Source organism: Penicillium citrinum, assembly GCF_028827155.1.
Source record: "Penicillium citrinum strain IBT 23319 chromosome Unknown utg000001l:1.0-4955037.0:1.0-4956770.0, whole genome shotgun sequence".
NCBI lineage: Eukaryota > Fungi > Ascomycota > Eurotiomycetes > Eurotiales > Aspergillaceae > Penicillium > Penicillium citrinum.
The window spans coordinates 3,009,114-3,032,812 of record NW_026622686.1 but is presented as its reverse complement, the minus strand read 5'-3'; the positions used below and the strand labels follow the sequence as shown (position 1 = coordinate 3,032,812).

General features: G+C 47.5%; 11 protein-coding genes across 11 annotated transcripts; 6 read left to right on the top strand and 5 right to left on the bottom strand.

Moving 5' to 3' along the window:
• Window positions 1–327: 327 nt before the first annotated feature.
• On the top strand, window positions 328–3,105 carry N7469_001145 (uncharacterized protein; the record flags this gene model as incomplete). Its single annotated transcript, XM_056640065.1, has 4 exons — window positions 328–406; window positions 551–1,005; window positions 1,061–1,714; window positions 1,765–3,105. The coding sequence occupies 4 exons, from the start codon at window positions 328–330 to the stop codon at window positions 3,103–3,105; spliced, it is 2,529 nt and encodes an 842-aa protein (XP_056505822.1).
• Window positions 3,106–3,495: 390 nt separating this feature from the next.
• Window positions 3,496–4,572, top strand: N7469_001144 (putative TFIID and and SAGA complex TAF10 subunit; the record flags this gene model as incomplete). Its single annotated transcript, XM_056640064.1, has 3 exons — window positions 3,496–3,510; window positions 3,609–3,935; window positions 4,132–4,572. 3 exons carry the CDS (start codon window positions 3,496–3,498, stop codon window positions 4,570–4,572), a joined length of 783 nt encoding a protein of 260 aa, XP_056505821.1.
• A 700-nt stretch (window positions 4,573–5,272) lies between these two features.
• On the bottom strand, window positions 5,273–5,820 carry N7469_001143 (mitochondrial 37S ribosomal protein uS19m; the record flags this gene model as incomplete). Its single annotated transcript, XM_056640063.1, has 4 exons — window positions 5,273–5,315; window positions 5,384–5,566; window positions 5,685–5,700; window positions 5,778–5,820. 4 exons carry the CDS (start codon window positions 5,818–5,820, stop codon window positions 5,273–5,275), a joined length of 285 nt encoding a protein of 94 aa, XP_056505820.1.
• A 716-nt stretch (window positions 5,821–6,536) lies between these two features.
• N7469_001142 (inositol polyphosphate multikinase) lies at window positions 6,537–8,041 on the bottom strand (the record flags this gene model as incomplete). The annotated part of the gene is made up of 2 exons (XM_056640062.1): window positions 6,537–7,731; window positions 7,950–8,041. 2 exons carry the CDS (start codon window positions 8,039–8,041, stop codon window positions 6,537–6,539), a joined length of 1,287 nt encoding a protein of 428 aa, XP_056505819.1.
• A 691-nt stretch (window positions 8,042–8,732) lies between these two features.
• Window positions 8,733–10,404, top strand: N7469_001141 (uncharacterized protein; the record flags this gene model as incomplete). Its single annotated transcript, XM_056640061.1, has 5 exons — window positions 8,733–8,771; window positions 8,828–8,913; window positions 8,966–8,983; window positions 9,039–9,287; window positions 9,360–10,404. 5 exons carry the CDS (start codon window positions 8,733–8,735, stop codon window positions 10,402–10,404), a joined length of 1,437 nt encoding a protein of 478 aa, XP_056505818.1.
• A 211-nt stretch (window positions 10,405–10,615) lies between these two features.
• Window positions 10,616–11,827, bottom strand: N7469_001140 (quinone oxidoreductase family protein; the record flags this gene model as incomplete). The annotated part of the gene is made up of 3 exons (XM_056640060.1): window positions 10,616–10,663; window positions 10,720–10,894; window positions 10,950–11,827. 3 exons carry the CDS (start codon window positions 11,825–11,827, stop codon window positions 10,616–10,618), a joined length of 1,101 nt encoding a protein of 366 aa, XP_056505817.1.
• A 1,481-nt stretch (window positions 11,828–13,308) lies between these two features.
• N7469_001139 (uncharacterized protein) lies at window positions 13,309–15,634 on the top strand (the record flags this gene model as incomplete). Its single annotated transcript, XM_056640059.1, is given in 3 exon segments — window positions 13,309–13,782; window positions 13,794–13,801; window positions 13,891–15,634. 3 exon segments carry the CDS (start codon window positions 13,309–13,311, stop codon window positions 15,632–15,634), a joined length of 2,226 nt encoding a protein of 741 aa, XP_056505816.1.
• A 789-nt stretch (window positions 15,635–16,423) lies between these two features.
• Window positions 16,424–16,721, top strand: N7469_001138 (uncharacterized protein; the record flags this gene model as incomplete). The annotated part of the gene is made up of 2 exons (XM_056640058.1): window positions 16,424–16,494; window positions 16,580–16,721. 2 exons carry the CDS (start codon window positions 16,424–16,426, stop codon window positions 16,719–16,721), a joined length of 213 nt encoding a protein of 70 aa, XP_056505815.1.
• A 124-nt stretch (window positions 16,722–16,845) lies between these two features.
• N7469_001137 (uncharacterized protein) lies at window positions 16,846–17,498 on the top strand (the record flags this gene model as incomplete). Its single annotated transcript, XM_056640057.1, has 3 exons — window positions 16,846–16,989; window positions 17,050–17,136; window positions 17,196–17,498. The coding sequence occupies 3 exons, from the start codon at window positions 16,846–16,848 to the stop codon at window positions 17,496–17,498; spliced, it is 534 nt and encodes a 177-aa protein (XP_056505814.1).
• A 507-nt stretch (window positions 17,499–18,005) lies between these two features.
• N7469_001136 (aldehyde dehydrogenase family protein) lies at window positions 18,006–19,662 on the bottom strand (the record flags this gene model as incomplete). The annotated part of the gene is made up of 4 exons (XM_056640056.1): window positions 18,006–18,156; window positions 18,222–18,291; window positions 18,347–19,548; window positions 19,604–19,662. 4 exons carry the CDS (start codon window positions 19,660–19,662, stop codon window positions 18,006–18,008), a joined length of 1,482 nt encoding a protein of 493 aa, XP_056505813.1.
• Window positions 19,663–20,647: 985 nt separating this feature from the next.
• On the bottom strand, window positions 20,648–21,810 carry N7469_001135 (zinc-dependent alcohol dehydrogenase; the record flags this gene model as incomplete). The annotated part of the gene is made up of 3 exons (XM_056640055.1): window positions 20,648–20,694; window positions 20,750–21,104; window positions 21,160–21,810. 3 exons carry the CDS (start codon window positions 21,808–21,810, stop codon window positions 20,648–20,650), a joined length of 1,053 nt encoding a protein of 350 aa, XP_056505812.1.
• Between the last annotated feature and the right edge of the window lie 1,889 nt (window positions 21,811–23,699).

Here is a 23,699-nt window from a genome sequence, read left to right as displayed (position 1 = left end):
TCATGGCGAATTCGATTCCGGGAGAGATTCCCTCAATCTGTAGTAGTTGGTTAGTTCATTCCCCAAACGTCATGTACAAACAGTATGTATTGAAACACGTCACGTGATAGGTCTCACTACGGACGGTATTCAGAAGCGGTCAGTCTATCTACCAATAATAACACTCCATTATCCTCACTCAGCAGAATCCCCAGAGGCAAAAAAGAAAAAAAAAACCTGACCTCCTGGAAGCCCTACACCCGCGCCCTACCCCTAAGCCCTCATTTCTGCTCTTGGAAGTTGACAGCCCAACCCTAGTGTATACTTTGATCGACTCATAGCCTCCAAATGGTCGAGGATCAGGCTAATCGGCCATCCTTTGATGCCGCTTCTGATCTTCCCTCTTTTCCCGATGATGGCGACCTCGGTGAGTCTTTCTACTATACTCGCCGACCTCGTCCTCATTCCTCGGTGTAGCTAGTACTCCAACCAAGCTCACCCATATCGCCGCCCTTCACCTTTTTGGACATTCGACCCCTTAACTAACCATATCCTACTTGATTTGCAATAGATCAGAAACCTCATCATCTACTCGAGGACGAGGACCATGCCTCCCCGCCTGCGGCTAAGAAGCGGCGTACCGATTCTGGTCCGGACGAAGAGACTTCATTCCAGCAGTCCCTCGACAATTTAGATCAGCACGGCCCAGGCCATAAGATTGAAGAAGAGCTTGCGACAGCTCTTGGTGAAGGCGTCGTGGATTCCCTCGAGCCTGCAGATCCCCCTGCGGCCGATCAGCCCCAGACAGATTCAACCTCGACCCAGAACGAGAGCTCCAACGTCAATCCCAACGTCGCATCCATCATATCTGAAATCATGGATCATACGGAACGACAAGAACAAACAGTAGCCATGGGTCCCCAAGAGGTCTCTCCTGTCGGTGAATTCCCTGGTGCGCGGGGGTTCGCATTTCTTAAGGCCAACTCTCATTTGAAAATCCAAAGTTTGCCTATTCTAGACAACCTGGTAGGTCTTTGTAAATGTCTTTGGTCCACAATTCAGGGATACTTACACCTGGTAGTCGACGCAAATTCTTTCCTTTCTGTCCAAAAACAGTTATCAGGATCTCACGGCCATGGTATCCGAGCCGGAATCTGAGAACGGCCAGGCATACGCCACCATGCGTTCCCTCTTTGACCATACCAAGAGAGTGTACACTGTAAAACATGCTTTTCTTCAAACGTCTGATCTTGAAATCACCGATTCGTCGCAGGTAGACATCATTCGCAAGGCTAATCTTGCCTCATTCGTCTCGAGCATTTTCGGCTCACAAGAAATTGGGTTTGCCGAGTTGAATGAACATTTCTTGGATGTATTTGTCCCAGAAGGTGGCCGTTTATTGAAGGTTCAGGGAGCCTTATACTTGGAGCTCAAAACGCAGGCCTTCATTGCAGCCATGAATAGCAAGTCACGTACTCGCACGCAGCTCCTGTGTGAGCTTTTCCCAGACGACATAGAGAAACGGCTTACTGCGAAACGCACCGGCACAAAACAATTGGCTCCCAGTGAAACAGATTTTGTCAACCGGCTAACATCTCGTCGTGAAATCCTTTTGAACGATATCAATAACGAGGAGGCGCTGAAAGCTTTACCCGACAAGTACCATTGGGAGCACTTCCTTCGGGACTTGAGCTCTTATATCTCTAAGAACTTTGATGCCATCAATGCTCAGCAGGTTAGTTCGAATGCTCCTCGCCGCCTGGTGGTTGTAAATGCTTACGCAAGGAAAAGAAACCCATCAAAGGGCGCCAGCCATCCAGTTCCAATGGAGATACTCAGGAGTCACCTAGCACGACCCATCAAGGACAATTTTCTGTTAGCCAACCGGTGGAAGTTCCGGTTGATCGCAACATGCACGGCGATCTCGTTGCTCGTGCTGCTCGCGCTGCGCAAATTGCTTTACAAGGCCATGGCCTACGACGATCCCAGCAACAATCCCAGCAACAGCATCAATACCAGCAACAACAGGCCCCTTCTCAGGCTAGCCAATCTCCTTCTCAGCACCACGCTCAAACACCACAGCCGCAGCAGCAACCCCAGCAGCAGTCGCAACACCAATCCCAACCGCAATCGCAGCCACAACCGCAGCCGCAGCAACACCACAATCAACCTGACAGCCAATACCTCCATGGCTACACTGCGGCCCAGCAACCCTCACAGCCTCTTCAACAACAGCATCAGCACCAGCAACAACACCAGCATCAGCCGCAGCCACAATCGCAGCCGCAGTTTCACCATAGCCCAACCCCGCCAGGTGGCTATCACCAACAGCAGCCTGGCAACCTGACTTTCCAACAAAGTCCCCTTCAGGCAAACTTCCAACAATACAACCCCAATGCAGCACAGGCTATGCAGGCTCGATCAAATGGCATGTCATCACAGCAACAGGGTTACCTTCCTGGGATCCCTCACTATTCCCAATCTCAGCCAACTCAGGTTCTTTACGAGCGGGCTCGAATGGCTGCATCGGCCAAATCATCGCCTACTAGCCGCAAGTCAGGTCTCCCTAGCCAGCGGAGGCCCTGGACCACCGAGGAGGAGAATGCTTTGATGGCCGGTCTTGATCGAGTGAAGGGACCTCACTGGAGTCAGATTCTGGCAATGTTCGGTCCGGGCGGGACCATTAGTGAAGCTCTTAAGGACCGAAATCAGGTGCAGCTTAAAGACAAAGCTCGAAACCTGAAGTTGTTCTTCCTCAAGAGCGGAATCGAGGTGCCCTACTATCTGAAATTTGTCACTGGTGAACTTAAGACTCGGGCACCTGCTCAAGCTGCTAAAAGAGAGGCTCGTGAGCGACAAAAGAAACAAGGTGAAGAGGATAAGGCTCACGTGGAGGGCATCAAGGGCATGATGGCCTTGGCTGGGGCACACGCATCGCCTGTGCCCGGACATGAAATGTCGGCATCTCCAAGTCTTCCCTCGGATGCCAATAGCCAGTCCGTGTTTGACCAGACTGCTGAGCAGAACCTGATGCAGACACTCAGTCAAGAAGTTCATGGCAGCCAATATCAACACCACGCAGCCACGCCGGACCACATCGATCCACATATGCAATTGGGACAATAATAAAGTTGCTATATCTGTTACATGTCTAGCATCATCCTACGGAGTTCTTACTGGGTCTGTACTTTTGAATGTTTTAACTTTGTCTTTTTTCTCTTTGGGTTGCTAATTGCTACCTGTCTGGAGTTGAGGGAATGTACGATTAAATTTGCTCCGTGTTCTGCGCGTTACAAAGCGAAGCGATTCAAATGATTTTGTACATTACACTGCCATCTATAAATGTTGGAGATTTTTCAAAGGATATTTTTATTGTTAAAAGGCTCATATGATCGTATTCAGCTATTTTATATTGGACCAGTCATCAAAGTATATGAATGAGTGTAGATTTCTCCACCGCCGAGGGTGAACCGTGCACCCGCCTCCGCCCGCGTGTGACTGGCTCTGCGACGTCCAATGCCATTCAATACGGTAGCAACCCAGCAATATCCCAACCCCTCAGCTCACTACCGCATTGATTGGTCTCGTCACACCTGGTGTCCCCTGCAGCCTACTATCTGATCCTATAGGGAAGTGATAACATCCATGATTTGCCCATCATGAGCGAACAACCTTCTCAGACCCCCCAACCACCAAACGGGTCACAAGAGCACTCCAATCCAGCGACAACTGCTCCTATCGAAAGCACAACCGATCCGGCCGTGAAATCTGATCCAGACCTTGATGCTTCGATCGAACAAGATATCGATATGAATGCGGAACCAGCTCAAGCCACGGGTGACGACAATGTCCCTCTCCCGACGGATGTCGATCCCATGGCCGCCGCACCACCGCCATCCAAGAAGGAGACTAGCTTGCGCGAGTTCTTGGGCAAGATGGATGACTATGCGCCAATAGTAAGCGACATTTTCTATCTCTCTTTTTTCGGTTTTCGATTCTTCCGCGCTTCGTGGAGTTGCTCTTTCAGCGTCAGCCATCGCGCCCACTTCTTACTAGCTTCCTTCCCGGAACCAAAGATATTATACTAGCAAGAGAAATGAAACCGAACTGGATGTGAGAAAAAGCTAACGTCTTGTTCCACCAACTTTCCAGATCCCCGACGCTGTGACAGCTCATTACCTCACTTTGGCCGGTCTCCCTCCACCAGGCACAGGTCCAAATCAAACCCCTCCACACCTTGCCCGTCTTCTCGCGCTAGCAACGCAGAAGTTTGTCTCCGACCTCGCCGCCGACTCTTATCAGTTCGCCCGCATCCGCGCCTCCAACAGCTCCTCCGCTAATAACCCCATGGGTAGTCTAAACGCCGCTTCTGGGATGGGTGGACCTGCCGGCCCGGCGCCGGGTGGTCTTGCTGGCGGCGATGGTGGTAAGAGTAGCAAGGGCAATACGCATCTAGGTATTCAGCGGGCTGGGTTTGGAGGTGGTGGGTCTGGTGGAACTGGTCAAGGTCGGACAGTACTTACTATGGAAGATCTTGGTATGGCTGTTTCTGAGTATGGGGTTACCGTTAAACGCGGTGAATTCTATCGTTGAAGTGGGAATGAGAGCTTTGCTTTCCTTTTGCCGGCATTTCTAGGTGCGCCTTTTTCGTCTGGGCCTGATACCATGTTTCGCCCTTCTTTTCTCGTTCTATTTCCTCCTTCTGTCTTCTGTCTATTATTTACGATGGGTTTTGGCGCTGGCGTACAAATCGATCAAATAGGCCATTGATATCGGCCTTTTTTTCAATCCTCGGATTGGACCTTGGGTATACCTTGGGTATTTGGGCTGGGAGGGGGTTTTTTCCTTCTGAAAATGGTGTTTGTCTGCTACTTCTTTGCTTATCTAGTCTGTTGTCGGTCATTGCGGTCAGCTTGTCGGGTGGTATATCATTTGTATCAGAGATAAATCATAGTAAATGCATTTCCCATGGCTGAACTCCATCCCACGAGTATGTAATGTCACAAGGGATTCGACTAATGTAACTATCTGTACACGGCACTACGGCCAAACAAAAAGAAAGGTGTCTTTGAAGTGCGCTCTCGGTTTCTTAGACAAGACAAGCTCCTCCGCTGGGTATAAATTTCGTCATGGAAAGACTCCTGAGAGACAGTAATTTCTGACAATTTGGCGGAAAAGGTGTTTGTCGACAAGAAAGAGCGCAGGTAGATCGGACATCGGACCCAGGCGTCAGGTTTGAGGATCAAGGACCACCCAGATGGAGATCGGATCTGAAAACAGTCAAGCGAGATGCTTATTTGTTCTTAGACTGCTTGTAGGTGAAACGCTTGCGAGTTCTAACGGAATTGCATGTTAGTACCATTGATAATCCAAGTCATCGCCAACGAAATTTGACCGAACATACGCAACGTATTCTCCGAGTTTGCGGCCGACCATCTCCTCGGTAATTTGAATCTCTTGGTATGTCTTTCCATTGTGAACTGCAAAGCGCAGACCAACGAAATTGGGGAGGATCGTCGCGGCGCGCTTTTGAGTACGGATTGGGGGTGTATTCGGGGGAGGTGGCAGTGTGCGCGGGAGAGGAAGACTGTGTCAATGAAATTAGTATCTCGAATTCTATCTACACCGTCTCCGATGGTCTCGCTTTTGGGCGGAAGCTGGAGGACTAGTGGAGAGAGTAATTGAGTTGGTTGGTTGGAACGTACGGGACAATGTTCGGACCTATTGAGCGTGTGAGCAGGGCATTTTTTCTGGAATATCGGGGGGGTTTCCTTCTGAGTAGCATCAGTCAGACATACCTTTCCAGACCGAGCGGCCCAGCAGGGCGCGTGTGGGAAACATTTTGATGTTCGATTGTACAAGTCGGAGGTCCGGCGAAGTCGAAACCTTTCTTGGAGATCACGTGATTATGTCAGCAGATTTTACTATGCGCATACAACATCAACCATTTGATTGATGATAAATTGCAGTTAGAATGGCTTTGTAGAGTATATTATGATTCAATTGAACTTGCTATTATTTAGTGATCGGGATATCGAGTAATTTTTAAACAATTTAGTAAGCCGCCGCTAAGATTGCCGTTAGCATTGATTTCACTAGTTAGCCATCAATAGTTACTCATAACCTCTAATAACTGTAGCATCAATGGCCAGCAACTTCAAGTTGCAATGAACCCTCAAGTTGATGGTTCATTTTAAGAGTATCTACCAAATGACCTGTCATTCAATAATGTTCATTTTTCATAAGACCCAAGAATGACCTACTCGTACTTGGAAGTGAGTAGTGGGTGGGCAATGCTAGTTATGTTATGTAGTAACGTAAATGTTTACTACTAGTAGTGAACATTTTGAAGCCCTACTAGTGTAAATATGCAGATGATTCCCAACAAGGGCAAATAGTTCAATTAAATGTGGCAAAAGCGCTGGAAATGCATTAAATGGTAAAAGGCTAAATGACTGCCCGGTGGTATATGTATGATGGTTAGTTTTCCATGGCAAATCGGGAATGCCAGTCGTTGCCAGCAACGAGCTGGATCCATGCAGGATTGAAGTCAATGATCACAAAGCAAGCTCCTCAAATACCTTGACTAGGCTTCTAATACCCATCAACATATTTTCGTCAGGTCCTTCTCCAGGAGTCCATCGGGCGTGTGCGAAATCAATCACTCGGAGATCGTGGACTTTGGGCGGATTTTCCTCATCGTCATCATCGACAATGGTGGGCATCTGCGCGGTCTCCGGATCAATGGTAATGTTGATAGCTTTGTGCGACACGTTGCCCAAATTGACATCAACCAATTCTAGGGGCCCCTCAGAGATCTCAAATCCAATGTCGTCGTCATCTTCTTCGTCCACTTCCGCCTCGTCTTGCGGATCGGGGATCTTCTTTTCCTCCTCTATCGCATGTTCCATAGCTTCCGGATCACCTTCATAAACGACTAGCACACTAGCGGAATACATACGACTCTCTTCACCCTCAAGGACCTCTTGGATGTTTCTTAGCTCCTTCGCTAATCGTTCCGCGACAAATTTGGAGCGATCCACCTTGCCCATTTTGGCGCCAGCGAGGAAAGTCTCGAAGCCCTGCTTGACGTTGTCTTGATTGAATGACCGGCCATACCACTTGTCGTATCGCCGGAAGCCATCTTTTTCAATGACTTTGCCCTTTTCGCCCTCTTGCCCTTCATATTTCGTGGCATATGGATCGGTATGAACGCCCTCATCTGTCTCACCATTCTCTCCAGTCCATATCTTCATACCCGCAATCCGGTATCCTAGAGCTGAGCTCGTGGTCTCCTTGGATACGGCGTCTAATTTGGTACGCTTTGCGGGAGGCGCATCATCCGCCCATAGTCTCGCCCCGAGTTTCACGTCCAACACGTTAGGACGGCGAAAGCCATCCGCCACATTCTCCAACACAATTGACAAGCCTGTGTCCAGCTTCTTACCCCCGGAGGGCACCCAATGTTGTTCTAATATGGGTTTAGCCTTCCCGGCGCTGGATTCCGACTCTATTGGTTGACCGGGGGCAGCGGAGGCATCATCGGCGCCAGGAAGGAAGACAGCGCCCGATTCTTGGGCGGCAGCAATCGCTAATGATGACTGCTGATCTGCAGATGAGAGAGTACCGAGAAAGAGAGGCATGAACTCCTGGAAGGCCTCGTGGTGGGCACTTGATTCGTAGAACTCCACCTCTTGTTTGGTGCATGGTTTGGCGATCAAGGAGCCGGAATGAGTACAGCGGACACCGTCACTAGAGAGAGCACGAAGAAGATATTGTTAGCCAGAGCTGCCACATTTCTCAAATTTTGTTTTACTTTGGTTTGAGGAGTTTCATCAGGGATGAAGATGGACTGTTACTGTGACTGTCCTTGTCCCTGATCGTCCATGTACAACCGTTGGCAAGCTTTCGGGGGGAGGGGCCGGTCGCGTGGACAGCGGACAACTCGGGGAAATTTGAAAAAAACTTACTGTCCCGCAGCAACATGATCGAATGGGACCAGATCATCGCTCCCCAACTGGGGTGTTTTGCGACTATTTGTATCGGATTTTGAGGCGGGCATGTTGATGGGGGAAAAGACTAGAAGATCGTAAGCAGCAATTCGGAGGTTCAATCGCATGCGGGATGACTCAACCCAGCAGGCACGGATCAGCTTCAGAGATGAAGGAGAGAAAGTGAGTGCAGATAGCACACCAGCGCAATAGAGATGATATTAATGAATAATGGATGCTATTAGACCATACGTTATATTGAGTGTGTTAAATGTTTTCAGGTTTAACTCGGGAGTAAGACCTGCTAATAGTCAGCTTATATATCTATGTTTTGCATTTGTATGCATACTTCACGTGTAGACATGCACAACATTCTAGAGTCTCCAACCCGTGGATCATTCAATGATTCTATAAACCTAGCCGTTGTCAATAGTGTGAATCGTATCAATTCATCCAGTGTGAACAGTGTATTCAAGCAAACGTCAGACTCATGGGAGTTTGGATAGAAAATGGCAACTGCGACTTGCGCCAGTTTGCTCCTTCCTCAAATCAAACTTACACTCCTACGTGCCTTCCTTTTTTGTTCTTTCCTTCTTTCCTTCTTTCCTTCTTCTTCTTCTTCTTCTTCTTCTTCTTCTTCTTCTTCTTTTCCCTTCCTCTTCCTTCCTTCTCTTCTCTTTCTCTTCTCTTCCTCTCACTCTTGCGCCGTCATTACTGCCTTATCTCATTCCAGCCTAGTCATCACCGGACATTCAGTTCATGATGGGAAAGTCCAAGCGACTCAAGAGCCAACGTGGAATGGTCAATATATACCAATGACAGGATATCACCATGGTTGCTTATAATATTTCTTATAGGACAAGCCCACCGGCTTCGAGGAATACAACGCGGATGGTCCCATTACTCCGGCTGAGCACGAGGAAATGTGCAAGCTATACAATCCGTAAGCAGTTTAGGCATTCTTGCTAAGCAGCAATGCTAATATTCTAATAAAGGTCTCGCCCCTTCATTGAGTACGTTGTATCACATATTGCTGAACAGTCTTTGTTCTCTGACCCTGTAAAACAGCCGATTCGAAGAAGCCCTGATGCGCTTTCAGCACAAACGCCGCATCCTGCCAAACAGACTCAACGTTTTTCACAAATACTTGCAGTATGGTGGTGTTAGCGCTGGGCAAAATTATGGAACTGGAGTCAGCGCCCAGGAAGTGAAAGGGATGCCCGAGGAGGAAGCCATGAAGGCTCGAAGTCAGACCGCAGTCCATAAGTCCCGCGAGAATTTGGAGATCAATTTCAACACGGTCCTCAAAGGCTTTTTGTCAGTATTCGCTGTCCTCTCTTTATCGTCAACTATAAATTATACTGGTAGCCACCGCTAACTTGGCCACAGAGGCTCCTTTTACATTGCTCACTTCAACCCGGAAAGCAGGAAAGATATTGAACTCGCAACAATTACGATCAAGAACTTCTACACCTATCTCCTGTTCCATAATGTATGTCCAGAATACAAAGAGGACCTCGACCGAGCAAGAAAGACCTGTGACATTGCTACCGATGAGCTCTGGAAGAATCTACAATTCGTACACAACGCTCCAGGTGCTTTCAATCGATCTTGCTCAACTTTGTTTGGTGGATACCATTTTGATTCCACTTGGAACAGCTATGCAAGCTCTGATCACCCGGAGGAAATAAAGGAACACGCTAAACAAGTCGCCCGCAAAGTGATCAAGTATGCTATCGCAGGTGCAGGCTCCAACGATCAAGCTTCTAGATTCCAGCAGCTAGCCAACCAGAACCTCGTTTCTGCAATCAAGGTTGAGGACATTCATGGCTTTGAGGTGCTGGAAGTGATACAACCTGATGATTCCACTAGGGAATTTTATCGTGAAACTGCACCGGATCTGATTCCAGTGGGCAAAATTCGTGCCAAATCGTACCGGGACCCTGCAAATCCGGGCATCGACATGTCGCCAGAAGAACGCGCAGATTGGGACAAGGGAAATGCACCAGTCTATGAGTTTGAATTTCTCCTTGAGCCTGAACTCCTTTCACATTGCTACCCTAGCTTGAAAATAATGACCAGTGTTTGGGAGCTCAACTGCGGCGTTTACTTTTTTGACGAGGCTATGTCAACACAGCCCTCTTTCTACACAGTAATCGCAAATGACCTGATGTTGCACTGGAAATGGCCGAAGAACCTTACAAAGGAAGAGGGAAAACAACAAGATCTTATCTCCGAGTCCGCTGAAGCGACAGTCAAGCAGTATTTGAAATCTACTGATGCAATGAGTCCCGAGGGGACTACCACTGAGGCACAGATATCTGAAGTTGTCACAGAATTCAAGGAATTGTCACCGACGGAAAATCCAGAGATAAAAGAAACCGAGAAGAGCAAGGTGGGGGAATCCGGCTCAGAGAAAGGAAGAGAATTCTAGTGTCAGTTGATCAGAATGTTTTTCGAGTTCCTTGCATCTAAATCCCAAAGTCTCCCGGGAAAGAGGGCGAGCAATTGTCTGAGGACTTCGACAACACAGGCTCATGACATTCGAGCTCAATGGGATGCATGATGTTACAGCACAAATTAAAATCAAACATTTTTACTATCAGAATATATCCTAAGACCTATGTTTCATATGTATTTGCAACCTAAGGCTTCAAGAGAGGCTTGCCTGTTGTCTTTCTTCCCTCCAGGTCCTGATCGAAAAGGTCAATAGAGTTTATAAAGAGGGACGATTATCACTGATACTCACATTGTGGACTTGGGCAATGTCCTCTAAGGGATAGATCTTATGAATCTTGGTCTTCAGTTGTCCAGAACTGAGCAGGTTGAAAAGCTCATTGGTGTAAAACTCAAATTCCTCGCGGGTTTCGATGTAGCCGAACAGGGTAGGGCGAGCAATCTTGACACACTTGGGAGAGAGTTTGCTGCGATAATTGTTAGCATTACTATCAAAGAAATGGGGTAAAAGATGAAGCTCACGGCAATGGAATAGGGGGAACAGGGCCACTGGCATTGCCAAACCAGACAATGGTTCCCTTGCGTTTTACAGCTTCCAAGCTGCCCTCCCAAGTGTCCTTACCAACAGAATCGTATACAACATCGACTCCCTTACCATCGGTTGCTTCCTTGACTAGCTTGACCCAATCCTTACCTTCCTCACTTCGGTAGTCAATGACCACATCTGCACCGAGAGACTTGACCAGCGCACACTTCTCAGGGCCACCGGCAGTACCGATGACCTTGGCACCGATCGTCTTCAGGATCTGGGTCATGAGAAATCCAGCACCGCCAGCTGCAGCATGAAGAAGCACCCAGTCACCCTTTTGAACTGGATAAGTCTCTTTAACAAAAGAGAGAACGGTCAATCCACTCAGAAACGAAGCCATAACATCCTCATCCTTGAGTCCTTCGGGGATTTTCACGGTCTTAGCTGCTGGAGCCGCAGTATACTCGGCATATCCATTGGTAGCCAGCCAGGCAACACGGTCCCCTACCTTGAAGCCAGATGTATTGGGACCGAGAGCTGCAACGGTCCCGGCACCCTCCCGGCCCAAGATCTCCGGTTTGGCAGAAGGATAGAGACCAGTGCGGAAATAGGTATCAATGAAATTGACGCCGGATATGTTGTTCTTAATAAGAAGTTGTCCCTCCGTTGGCGTAGGGACTGGATGAGAAGTTCTTAATTCAAGCACCTCAGGGCCACCGGTCTTCTCGACCACAATGGCCTTCATGGTGGTGGGTACAGACATGTTGCGGACGGAGGAAGATAGTCGCGAGACAACGACAGAACTGGGAGTGAAATGACTGTTTAGAGCTGCTAGTCGGATAGTACTTCGAGGAAGAGAAGAAGAAAACATGTCAAGTGGGGAGAGAAGAAAGAGAAAAGGAAAAGGAAGAAGAGTGGAGGACGTTGGAAATTCCCAAGTAGATCGAAGCTTCAATTTGTCATCCCCCGCATTTCTTCCGCGGAATGACGAATTGCCCACCATTGACCCATTTCGGCCTTTTCTCTCTTGATATCGGCAATTGCTTACAATTAATAATCTCATTGGTAATGTTGGCAATGGAGGTTACACAGCTATCCATTGTCCTGCTCAATTGACACTCGATATATTGAGTTACTGCCGAGTCTCGAAACAATAGCAGCATCCGAATGTGGGGGCTTGACGCCATCCTGTCGGGATTGAAGATCGGCTCGGATCGATTATGGCCACTTGGCAAGCCGTTTGTCCGATTAGAAGAACACTCGATGAGTACACCGTGCGCTATAATGTATTCAAGAGGGGGAAATTGCGGAAATAGGCCGATGATCAGCGGGATGTCATGATAGCCACCGACGACCTTCCCTGCTCGAAAGGGTGCAATCTTGTGCGATGCCGTCGTGGCATGACTACCTCAGCTTGGAACTTACGAGTATCAACCTCATATTGGTCCTTGCAGTTTGGGCTTCCTCGACTTGCCCCCCATGTTGAATGGGGCTGAGCCACCTGCGGTTGCCATGGACAGGGAAAATTCTGCAGTCTTGTACCAGACACCAGTGGCCGCAGCTACATAGATGTCGGATCAAAAAGGCCAGTCGCTGGCCCCTGTCATCTATATTGATATTGGAATAAGACTTAGAGCCATAGCCTCATCGCGTGACCGTCGAGCGGCACTTGATACAGCATTGAGACTCATAGTCAACCTCTGATCATGACCTTGCCTGTTTATTTTCAGACAGCAAGGATCCCGGCGCGACGCATGAAGGGATGAAAATTTAATCTCTGTGCTGTTTGGATACACACTTTTACTTGGGCGTTAAAGGCGAAACAAAAAAAAGCATTGAAACTGCGACGAGGCACACCCCGCATGGCCTTTGTGCCCAATAGCTGACAAGGCCAGCAGTAGCCAAAGCCAGGGTGTTTTTGCCTCGACCAGTGACTCTTAAATACCCCTTGTTTACAGTGATTGCTTTGCATTCTCATGGGAGTTTTCTGCTTCAGCCTAATGCTATTTTGGGATGATTCGTTGACTTTGGCCCAATCGTCGGCCCTATGGACGATCTCTGGCCCAGCATGCTGCCCGATGGCTATTTGTCGAAAAAAATTTATATACCCCAGCCAACCCAAAGACTCGCTTTCACCAAGATCTTTATTTAAATGAAAATTTCTTCTCGTTATCACCCGAGTCTGATTGAACAACGACTTTTGTCGCATTTACTGCCCGACTGTTTCTTACTTAAGACTATGAGCCAATCTTCTCGACAGAACATCCCAGACGTTATTGTACCCGGCTAGCACATTTGATCCAAAATAATCGATTTCCACTTTCTTGTGTATGATCTGAGTTATTCATCACCATGCGCACTTTTCGCAGCAGTGTTTCTTCTGCTCGAAAGAGCGCACCATCTTCCGGGGGCAACGTACCCCGTAAATGGCCTCCACCACCCTTTGCAGAGGAAGAAACAACATCGCTTGCCAAAGAGCTCAATGGCCTTCTGAAACTCGGCGAGAATCCTGGCGTTGAAGGGGCTATCGAAAGAGGTACTGTTGATCAGTATCCCATCATTGTCGGATTGGACCTTCCTGCAGCATCGGCATCGATTACTCCCCCGAGTATCTCCAGTGTACCTGGATTAGAAAATGTCTCATCGGATGACAGCTCTGGACCAGTTACACCTCCACCTGTAGCCCCAGAGCCACCATCTCGCACAGCTCCTCTATCTCGGCCCCACTCGACTGCTCGCCCTAACCTGCCCCCGTCAGCCTCCGCGGGATCTAACAGACCTCGAGGGCGACTACCAGCACAAGTCCACCAGGAAGCCGCTCACGATGTCAGCATCAGTCGACCTCGTCAGCCTCGCCCTCGATCAATCTCACGGGGACCTCCTCCTCCCATGGAGGAAGTGCCTGTACTGATTGCCCCCCCACAAATCGCGAAGTGAAAGACCAGAACGGCCGCGATCTCGATTCCGGGGCCCTGTGTACGAGAAAGGCTCTTCAAGCTCCAGCAAATCTACACTTGGCAGGTCCAATAGCGCGAGGTATGGAGCTTCAAAGCCACGATTCGGACCCAGTCAACGACAACGCGAAAACTCCGGATATCTCTCAGACTCTGCTACAATCCGCAGCAGAAATCCTCGAGGCTCATCGTCATCTACATCTGCAGTTCCACAAACAAGCGGCCTTTCCGTCGCTGAGAGGCTCGAGGAAAAACTTCGCCTTCGACAGGAAATGCGAGAGCGGCAGCAAGACCGTGGTGATGCAATATCCCTTTCAGATACCGAAACAAAGTACAAAGTATCGAGGGTTAAGCCGCCTGTAGCAAATGGGTCTACTTTGATCACGGATACTCGGGGATCTCAGCATTATCCACCACCAATCGAGCCTGATCGTGCACCAAACTTTCGTACGAATGAACGACCACCGGTAACACGCTCACGGACGACCTCAGTGTCTTCAGTTGCGCCACCGCTCTCTCAATCAGCCTCCAAGGCACGTAAGACATCCAGATCCATTTCATCCGATGATGCTCCACCAGGGCAGAGGAAGTCGTCTCGCCCAACCCCATCTGTGAAGTTCCAGGAGGAACAGATACCGAAGCGCAGTCTATCTCAGTCAGCATCCGCTCGACAACCCAGTCCTGCACAGAAACTCCCCAACCCTTCCGGACTTTGTCTGATTCCATGTCCTCGCTCTACTCCGGTGACTGGCCACCAGGACTGGTATACACTCAAGGGGCTGACACATCTAGACATCTGCCCAACTTGCATGAATCAGATCGCACATTCCCGATTTCGCGACTTCTTCATCCCGAGTTTACCCCAGTCACCCGATCAGGCTGTCCGTTGCGCCTTCTCTAACCCCTGGACTCGTCTTGCTTGGACTCAGATGATCAAAAAGAAGCACGACAGTCTCGAAGTGCTTTACCAAATGACTCGGCCTCCACCAGGGATCCGTCGATGTCCAGGACGAATCATCACAAATCAAACGTGGCACCGCGTTGTCGACCCAGACACTGGTCTTTATTTACCGCGGTTCCATATTTGTGGTTCTTGCACCCGCAAGGTCCGTATCTTGATGCCAGGTCATCGGGACACATTCACACATTGCCCCGAGCCACAAGAACGCGCCTGTGACTTTGTGCCGAATAGTCCCCGCTTCGTCCAATTCATAGATCTTCTCGATAGCTCCGCAACTCGTGCAGAAAAGGACCCATCGCGTCGTCCTGATATTCGGGAATTTCTCTCATACGCACGGCGCAAGGTCGTTCTGCGTGATTGTCGACGCGACAGAGCAGTTATGAGTACCTGGCATTATATTCCGTCGCTGCCGGAATTGAGCGTTTGTGAGGACTGCTATGACGAGGTTGTCTGGCCACTTGCGAAAAACAATCATGCCATCGCTCGCATGTTCTCTACGTCAATGCGCCTGCTTCCGGGCGATGGACCTAATCGTTGCCGTGAGGCAAGTTGTCAATTATATTCGTCCAAGATGAGGGCTTTGTTCCGAGACGCGACCTCGAAGGATGATTTTCAGGCTCTGAAGAACATTTCTCTTAGAAGGTTTGAAGCCGAGCAGAGATTCAAAGACCGAAGAGAGGAGTTGATTATTGCCGAGGAGAAGGGGTATAATTGTGATGTGGAGATGAAAAAGGCTGTTGATGAATGGAGAAGATGGGAGTGAGCTGAAAGGAAGGGCTAAAATGGACAAAGAGAGAAGTGTACTATGTTTGTATGTCTGAATGTATACTTTTACTTTCTATGTACTGTGTACTCTAGTATTGGTTGTTTTCATAGCGTGGCGTACCTATTTTCCCTTTAATTGGACTAATCTAGCTAATGTAAATAATTGAACCTAGAATACTTGAACATCTGCAGTGCTAGTACACTTCAGAACATATATTCCTTTCCATCAACCAAGAGCAGTAGTGATGAAATTCTATCCTCTTTGTGAAACAAAGATGAATCGATTCTCAAAGGATGAGAGAAAGAAAAGTCGTCATTGGCTCTTGGATAGTCGGGACGAACTCGATGCCTGCTGCACGGTTCGCTTGATACAAAACAGCCTTACTTTTCTTTCAATATTGCCCCATGAGTAAGAGCCCTCATAAAATAGACTAACCATTGATACCTTTGTCAAGGTCTCTTTGGTATCCAGCTGGTACCATCCATGGAGGATGTCGACGTCCCGGCAATAAGTATTCCTCGAGAGCAGCGACTATGAACCTAAGCTTGTTCAACTTGATCCTCTTGAATCCATCGTTGAGGATCAGTCTTATTTACCCATCATTTCTGAGATAACCAAGTCCTCGCAATCAATGTCATCATCAAAGCGGCCTAGTACCGGTCTGACGCCTAACCCGCCAGGAAGAAGTCCAAGAAGGGCCTCCGAAGGGTTTTCGGCCTCAGAAGCAAAGATTACGGCGATACAAACTCTGGTTCCATTAAACCAAAGTTGAATTGGGCCAGACAGATGCCTCCCGTCACCTCACTTGCCAAAGTACCCCAGGGATGGATGGGCGATGATACAGATCTTGATCCTGAGTATGAGCCCTAGCCATTTATCACAGAAGATGGAAGATTAGTCGTATATTTAAATCGAACTTTTCAATCTAACACTCCGTCCCAGTGACATTGACGCCAATATCGAGAGAATTGAGAGGAGAATTCAGACTGCCATTATGCCCGGAACTATTCAGGTCCAAGCTAAGACACTACAGAAGGCTGACGAAGGAATCCGACGAGCGCATGCAGCAGTATCCAGGTATTAGAGAAGCGGCCGTTGAAAAAATTTATGCTCTTGAGAATGTAAAATCTGAGTTGGAAGATATGAATGATTAAGATGATCAGGTTAAAAACATCCAGGCAATCATTGACGCGTATGAGAATGGCAGTATGGATTGGACTGGAGATGGACAAGTCAGTTATTGGGCTGACGGTGCCAAAATCACTGGTCCTAAGCCGTACACAGATGATGAGTTCCTCGCCCTCACCTGGCAATCTCGGAAGGATGGAAGCAAACCATTATGGGTAGAGGGCGTAAGTACTGCACGAATCGTAATCTCTTCGTTCATACGCTGATTTGACTTCCAATTCCAGTTTCAAGGTGTGAGTCGTGCTGCATTGAACCTGGTCCAAGCTATCAACCCTCGAACCACCGGGGTTCAAGACCAAAATTCGTATAGGGTAAGATACCACCCATGATCATTGAAGCTCCTTGTGCCCGTTCTAATAAAGCTCATTAGGTCATCTTCTGGCTGCGCATACCGAGGGAGAATAAATCCAAGACTCCCAAGCATCTGGCAGACGCCGGTCCATGGGCTAGGGAACTTGACGGCAATTATGCAGAAGGTGCACACTATGCGTTCCTAGATGATACAGGCGCAGTCGTCCCTACTATCTGTAAAACAGACCTCAAGCAATTAATTCGAAAGTCCGGTGGTCTACAACCCCCGACTATTGCGTGGTTCCCAATTAACCAGGTCGCCTCTGCTGAATCGCCCGTCTTGAAGCTGATGTTAGTCGAGGCTGTACTAGTTGGACCATGAGTTAAGCGCCATAATGGAACTGATGGGGAGCACCGTGCTCCTATGTCTAAAATGGTTCTTTTGCCTATCTTCGAAACAACTGAGAAGAATGTCTCAGGGAGGTAGTGGAGAGAGATGCTGTACACTGCGACGGCTCCTGATCAGCAGAACAACCTATATGTAGCCCAGTCAAAACGAGAACTCACTGTGCTTCTCGAAGCCGATTGGGTCGATGCCACATTGCCCTCAACGCGCTGAAGTAGGTGCTTATAATTTATAATCGTGATCGAGCAACGGGTCCTCTTATACCTGGACATTTTCGTCATGTATCCATGGAAGGATACATGAAATTGAAGGACAAGGGCGCCAGGTGACTTCAAAGTACTACATCCGAATGTCTATTCTATCAACATAAGAAGTTGTTTTTTGGATACGCAGAAATGTTTGTTTTGTTGATTCGTCATTCTCTTAATTGAACACATGTAATTGATATTGCGTATCTGGTTTCTAAAGACTAAGCCGACAGAATTAAGACTGGGAAAGATGCACGCGGACTGTCTTAACTTCCGTATAGTTTTCAAGTGCATATGATCCCAGCTCTCGACCAATTCCGGATTCCTTGAAACCTCCGAATGGCATTTGATAGTGAAGAGTGTTATAGTTGTTGACCCAGACAGTTCTGTTAATATTTGTTAGCCATACGTTTAATTTGATTCCTCGTGTAGAGGTAAAGAGTCAACGTACCCAGCCTTGATTGCATTCGACACTCGGATTGCAGTATTGATATTCGTTGTATGAACAGCCGCAGCAAGACCTGAAGTATATTAGTTGGACAATCTCAAGCGTATTCTTTACTGCAGTTTTCTTACCATAGTTTGTCTCGTTGGCCACACGAATAGCCTCCTCTTCATCACGGACCTTTTGCACCGTGCATACAGGCCCAAAGATTTCCTCCTTCACAATTGCCATGTCCTCATCGACATCCGCAAAAATTGTAGGCTGAATATAGTAACCTTCGTTTCCATGTCTATCGCCGCCCGTAATGACCTTAGCCCCAGATCGTTTTCCATCCTCGATATAGCCCATGATTCTGTCATATTGTAACTGGGACACTTGTGGACCTTGAAAGGTTTCAGGGTGGAAGGGATCTCCGACTCTGTTCTCCTCTGCTCGCTTTTTGAATAGTTCTAAGAAGCGATCGTAGATAGACTCGTGAACAAGAATTCGAGAACCTGCACAGCAACACTGTCCATGATTGAAGAATATCCCAAGATTGACCCATCCAATTGCTTCCTCAAGGTTTGCATCAGGAAGAATGATATTAGGAGATTTGCCTCCTAGTTCCAAAGTCACCTTTTTCAGATTACTATTCGCAGCCGCCTTCAGAATTTGGCGGCCAACTAAAGTAGATCCAGTGAAGGCAACTTTATCAATTCCCATATGAGAAGCAATGGCTGCTCCCGCAGTCTTGCCAAATCCTGAGATAACATTGACAACTCCAGGAGGAAATCCAGCTTCTTTGATAAGTGAAGCCATATAAAGTGCCGAAAGAGGTGTCTGCTCTGCTGATTTCAGAACCACGGTATTACCTGTAGCGAGAGCAGGACCAATCTTCCATGCAAACATCAAAAGTGGAAAGTTCCACGGTATAATCTGGCCGCAAACACCTACAGGCTCATGGCGGGTGTATGTCAGACTACCAGGGTCTGTATCAATAGTTTGGCCGTAGATCTTATCAGCCCAACCACCGTAATAACGGATACACCCAGCAGCTGCATTCACATCGCCCTTAGCCATAGTAACACCTTTACCGTTGTCAAGAGCTTCAATAGCAGCGACAGTCTCGATGTCCCGTTCGAGGAAATCTGCGAGGCGAGTGAGAAGGCGGCCTCGCTCAGACGGGGTAACCTGCTTCCATTCGCCTTCCAGTGCTTTGCGCGCGACATCTACCGCGATATCAACGTCCTTCTCTGTGCCTTCATGGACAGAGACAATGGGCTTTTCATCGTGAGGGTTGATTGTCTCAAAGGTCTTTCCTTCGGTGCCTTTGACAAATTCGCCATTGATAAACCTGTTATTCCCCATTAATATAGATTTTGTATTTGAGCAAAGGATAGAAGACGTACAGTCCCAGAGGCTGCTCATAACTAATGACTGGGGTTTTTATCGTTTGGAAAAGGGCCATATTGTAAGGAGGTCGAGGAGTGATTGGTAGTAAGTAGATAATTGAGTCCTGAAGGTTGTCTCGAGTTTTCAGTGGTTGAGTCTGCTCAAACAAGAGACATTCATCCCAGGACACCCTATTTATAAGTCTTATGGGGCCTTCAAATGCGAGAATCTCCGGGGAAGGTTTCGTGGGGTTATCCTCTTACTGACTGCAAGTCATCATTTTCAGCTTAGATTGAAGATTAACTTTAAGCAGAGCGGCTCCGCATACCTTGCCATCTCCCCGCATTCTTGTCTAATTTAGATTTCCTTATACCCGGTAGATCCACTTTCTCGGGAGAAACGGCGCAATCGGTCATTATTCCCGTCTGGGGATGTAGGTTTGGGGGTTAGGGCATGTCGTTCTCAGCATGTGCAGAATGATCTTTCGTCTTTGAGAAAATACTTTCTGAGGCTTTTGAATGGAGAGAGAATTCCAAGCACTAAAATCTTGCTATGTACTAGTACTCGTGAAAGAGATAACTCGGGGTATATGTGTACCATGATGGGTCAAACATTTCATTCCTCTTGGGGCAAATTTATGTCCATAGTCATATTTCTTCGATGTGCGAATTGAACTTCACAATCTCCATTGATCTATTCTGGGATCCTCAGAATTCATTTTAGTTAAATCGCAGAGACAGATTTGCTCTATAGTTGAGATACTCCGAGTTGTATTGTTAACAGCCTTAATACCAGCTTCAAAAAATTGAGGTTGGCATTTTTACAAGAGTTTTCGACATTTCTTACTTAAATACTAGACAGTTTATGAAAAGCTTTTGTCTTCTTGAGTAGTTTGCATTCAAAACGTAGAAATTTCAAAAGTTCATTTCCTAATGATGCAACATTCCTCATACGTACAACTCCGTCCCCAGATCAACAACACCGCGATACATTGCAATACACTACAACTTAAACCTGCGTCCGTGGTTCTACCAGTACTCTGGTGTGACACACTCTCATATCTACTCCGGCATTTCCAGGACATAGCGGCCGGCAATTTTTCCTTGTTCTGATTTGTGTTAGCAACGATTTATATCCAATAGCGCGGAAGAGGATTCGCATACCCATCAATTCAAAGATCTTTGGAAGATCTTTCAGAGGTGCCAACTTGAATGGAGCCTTGATCAAACCCCGAGCAAAGAATTCAAGGGCTTCAACGCCATCTTGTCTGTTTCCAACATAGCTACCTTTGATGCTGATCATACGAACCACAGTGTTTATAACAGGTGCCTTTAGGTACGCATCTGGTGGTAATCCAATGGCGATGATTGTTCCTCGAGAGCGGACATACTCGGTAGCCTGTTGGAAGGGCTTTTCAGAGACTGCCAGCAGGATGACTGCATGAGCTCCAAGCCCCTCTGGGGTTGCGGCCTTAACTTCGGCAACAAGATCTTTAGATTTCGTAAAATCAACATATGTCTAAAGGCAGTCAGTATCGTCATCTCTTTTTTTTCTACATTTCGGGTTCTGGTACCTCAGTGCCAAGCTGCTCACACATTGCTTTCTTTTCATCGCCACCATCCACAGCGATTACTCTGATACCCATGGCCTTCGCATATTGCTGAGCAAGTGATCCAAGACCACCTCCTGCTCCAACAATTGCCACCGTCTGTCCGGGACGAACCCCAGATTCCTTCAGGCCCTTATAGACAGTAATACCTGCACAAAGTACCGGAGCAGCTGCATCTAGAGGAACCCCTTTGGGAATCTTAGAAGCATGGGTAGCCTTGCCGACAGCATATTGTTGGAAAGTACCATCGACTGTGTATCCAGAAAGTTGTGCATCGGCACATAGTGGATCATCTGATTGACGACAGAATTCACACTCGGAGCAAGATCCATTCAGCCATTTGATACCAGCATGGTCACCAATTTCGAATCCTGTAACGAGTGAACCCTTGGCGACAACAATTCCAGCACCTTCGTGTCCTCCCACCAGAGGCATTTTGACTGGAATTGGCCAATGGCCCATCATGGCGTGCAAATCGGTGTGACAGACACCAGAATAGCGAATCTTCACGAGGATTTGGTCAGGTGCAGGCTTGGGAACTGGAATCTGCTTGTAGACAAGCGGGCCTCCAATTTTCTCGGCCACCTGCGCCCATTGCATTTCAGGGATGGACATGATGATAGTGCGTTGACTGATAAGAAGATTTGTAAGGTGTTAATCAAATGAGAACGTGGAAATTGCTTTAGATTGCCTTGATCTAACATTCATTGCTGGCTAAGATGAGGTCTTAAATAGTTGGCCTACGCCGCCAAAACGGGCTACGGCCGGAGAGAATGAACATCGGCATTTGCATATACTTTCATGCATCTCCTGTAATTTCGGCGAATTATTCCCGGTCAAATGGACCCCATGATGGTACAGGAAATTCCCATAGAATGTCTCAGATATGCCGGAATTCATTGCGAATGAATCCATTCGCAACATCGCTAGGCATTGCACGTCGAAACTCATGCGGGGAAGGTTTTGCGGGGATTGTCGCACGGGCCGCGTGCGGCTCCGCATGAACCGCCAACGAAGTACCTTGATTCAACATGCATAACTCCACTAGCTTTTCATCAGGATAATGGCGTTTCGCAGATCATGAATGAGTGGGGTAACATGAATTTAGCCTGTTGAGTCCACTGAGTTTTGAAAAGACTCCATAGAAAATATATGATACAAGATTCCAACACATTGAAATACGCTATGGATAGCTTGCAAGGTCTGGCTTCTGTGAACTATCGAATCAGGAGCGCATTGTAAGGATATGCAACGCATATCTGTCTATATTCGGTGCATTTTATCCACCTGGCAATTAATTCTTGAAGGTTACATCTTGGATATTTGACCATTAGGTTTGATCTGTTTCCACTTTTCTTATGAACGCCAAAAGCCTTCCCTGAATTTGAAAATCAAACGAAGTTACACCAAATACACAAACACTCAGTTTCACCGTTACCTTAGGATATTTCGCGTCGTATTTAATTTTTTTGTTTCTTTTATTTCACTCTAAATGAAAAATGTGCTTGACCAGCCACTTTTGATAGCAAATCCAAATATAGCGCCCTCTTCGTCACTATTGATAGCTGTTGCCTCGTAAAAGCCCGAATGAGGGTGAGGACAAGAATTTGCAGCCAATTCAGGTATGGAATAATCATTTTCGTCTCCTTTAAGTGAACGAACCATCTCGGAATGTCCGATGGTGCGCTCATATGATTCGAAAATGCCATTATGGAGAACCCTGGGATCCACAAACTCCACGAGATCCTGTGCTGTTGAGGGTTTCTTGTTGGTGAAAAGGTTCCTTTCCGATTGGGCGGCCTCAATAAGGGCTTGACAATTTCTAATAGAGTCAGTTTTATTGAATGTGGCTTCTTTCAGTGCTCAAACGTGGCATACTGGTTTCCCACATCACGATCTAGCCATGGCCGGCTTTCGATTGGACCCAGAAAAGTGGTTCGATCCAGTGCCTCTGTACCTTTGCTCGATAAATCATCGCACAAGTATTTGGGGCGTTTACGACTGCCGTCAACGCAGCTCAGAGGTATCCCTCGCTTTGTGCATTGCTCGCATGGTCGCTCGTTTCCTATATCGCCAAAATTCAGCTATCTCATCTTATAATGATAGGCGGGATATTCCGTTGGGCCTACCACATGTCTTGTGAGATTTCTGGCAATTTGAGCAGGATCTGACTGCCTTCCGTCGAGTTTGTCGTCTTTCTGTAGTATGGTGCATCTTGGGATTTCTCACAGCGCCAACAGTAGACAAATTTTGTTTTTCTTTGGGATTTTGGATGTAGGAAAACCGTTGCTTGTTTATAATCAAGATCAAAGGGATAATGATACCTTCGATTCTGATTTCGTTCCATGTAACAAGGTGGTCAAACTATAACATACTGCTTATGTCCGCACATACAATGTACTGGGCCGCTTTGCTGTTTTCCCATTTATGCGCAACTTCACGACGAGTGATACTAGTGAATGGCGTCAATTTCCCCGTGGGGAATATCCCAATGATCGCCCGAA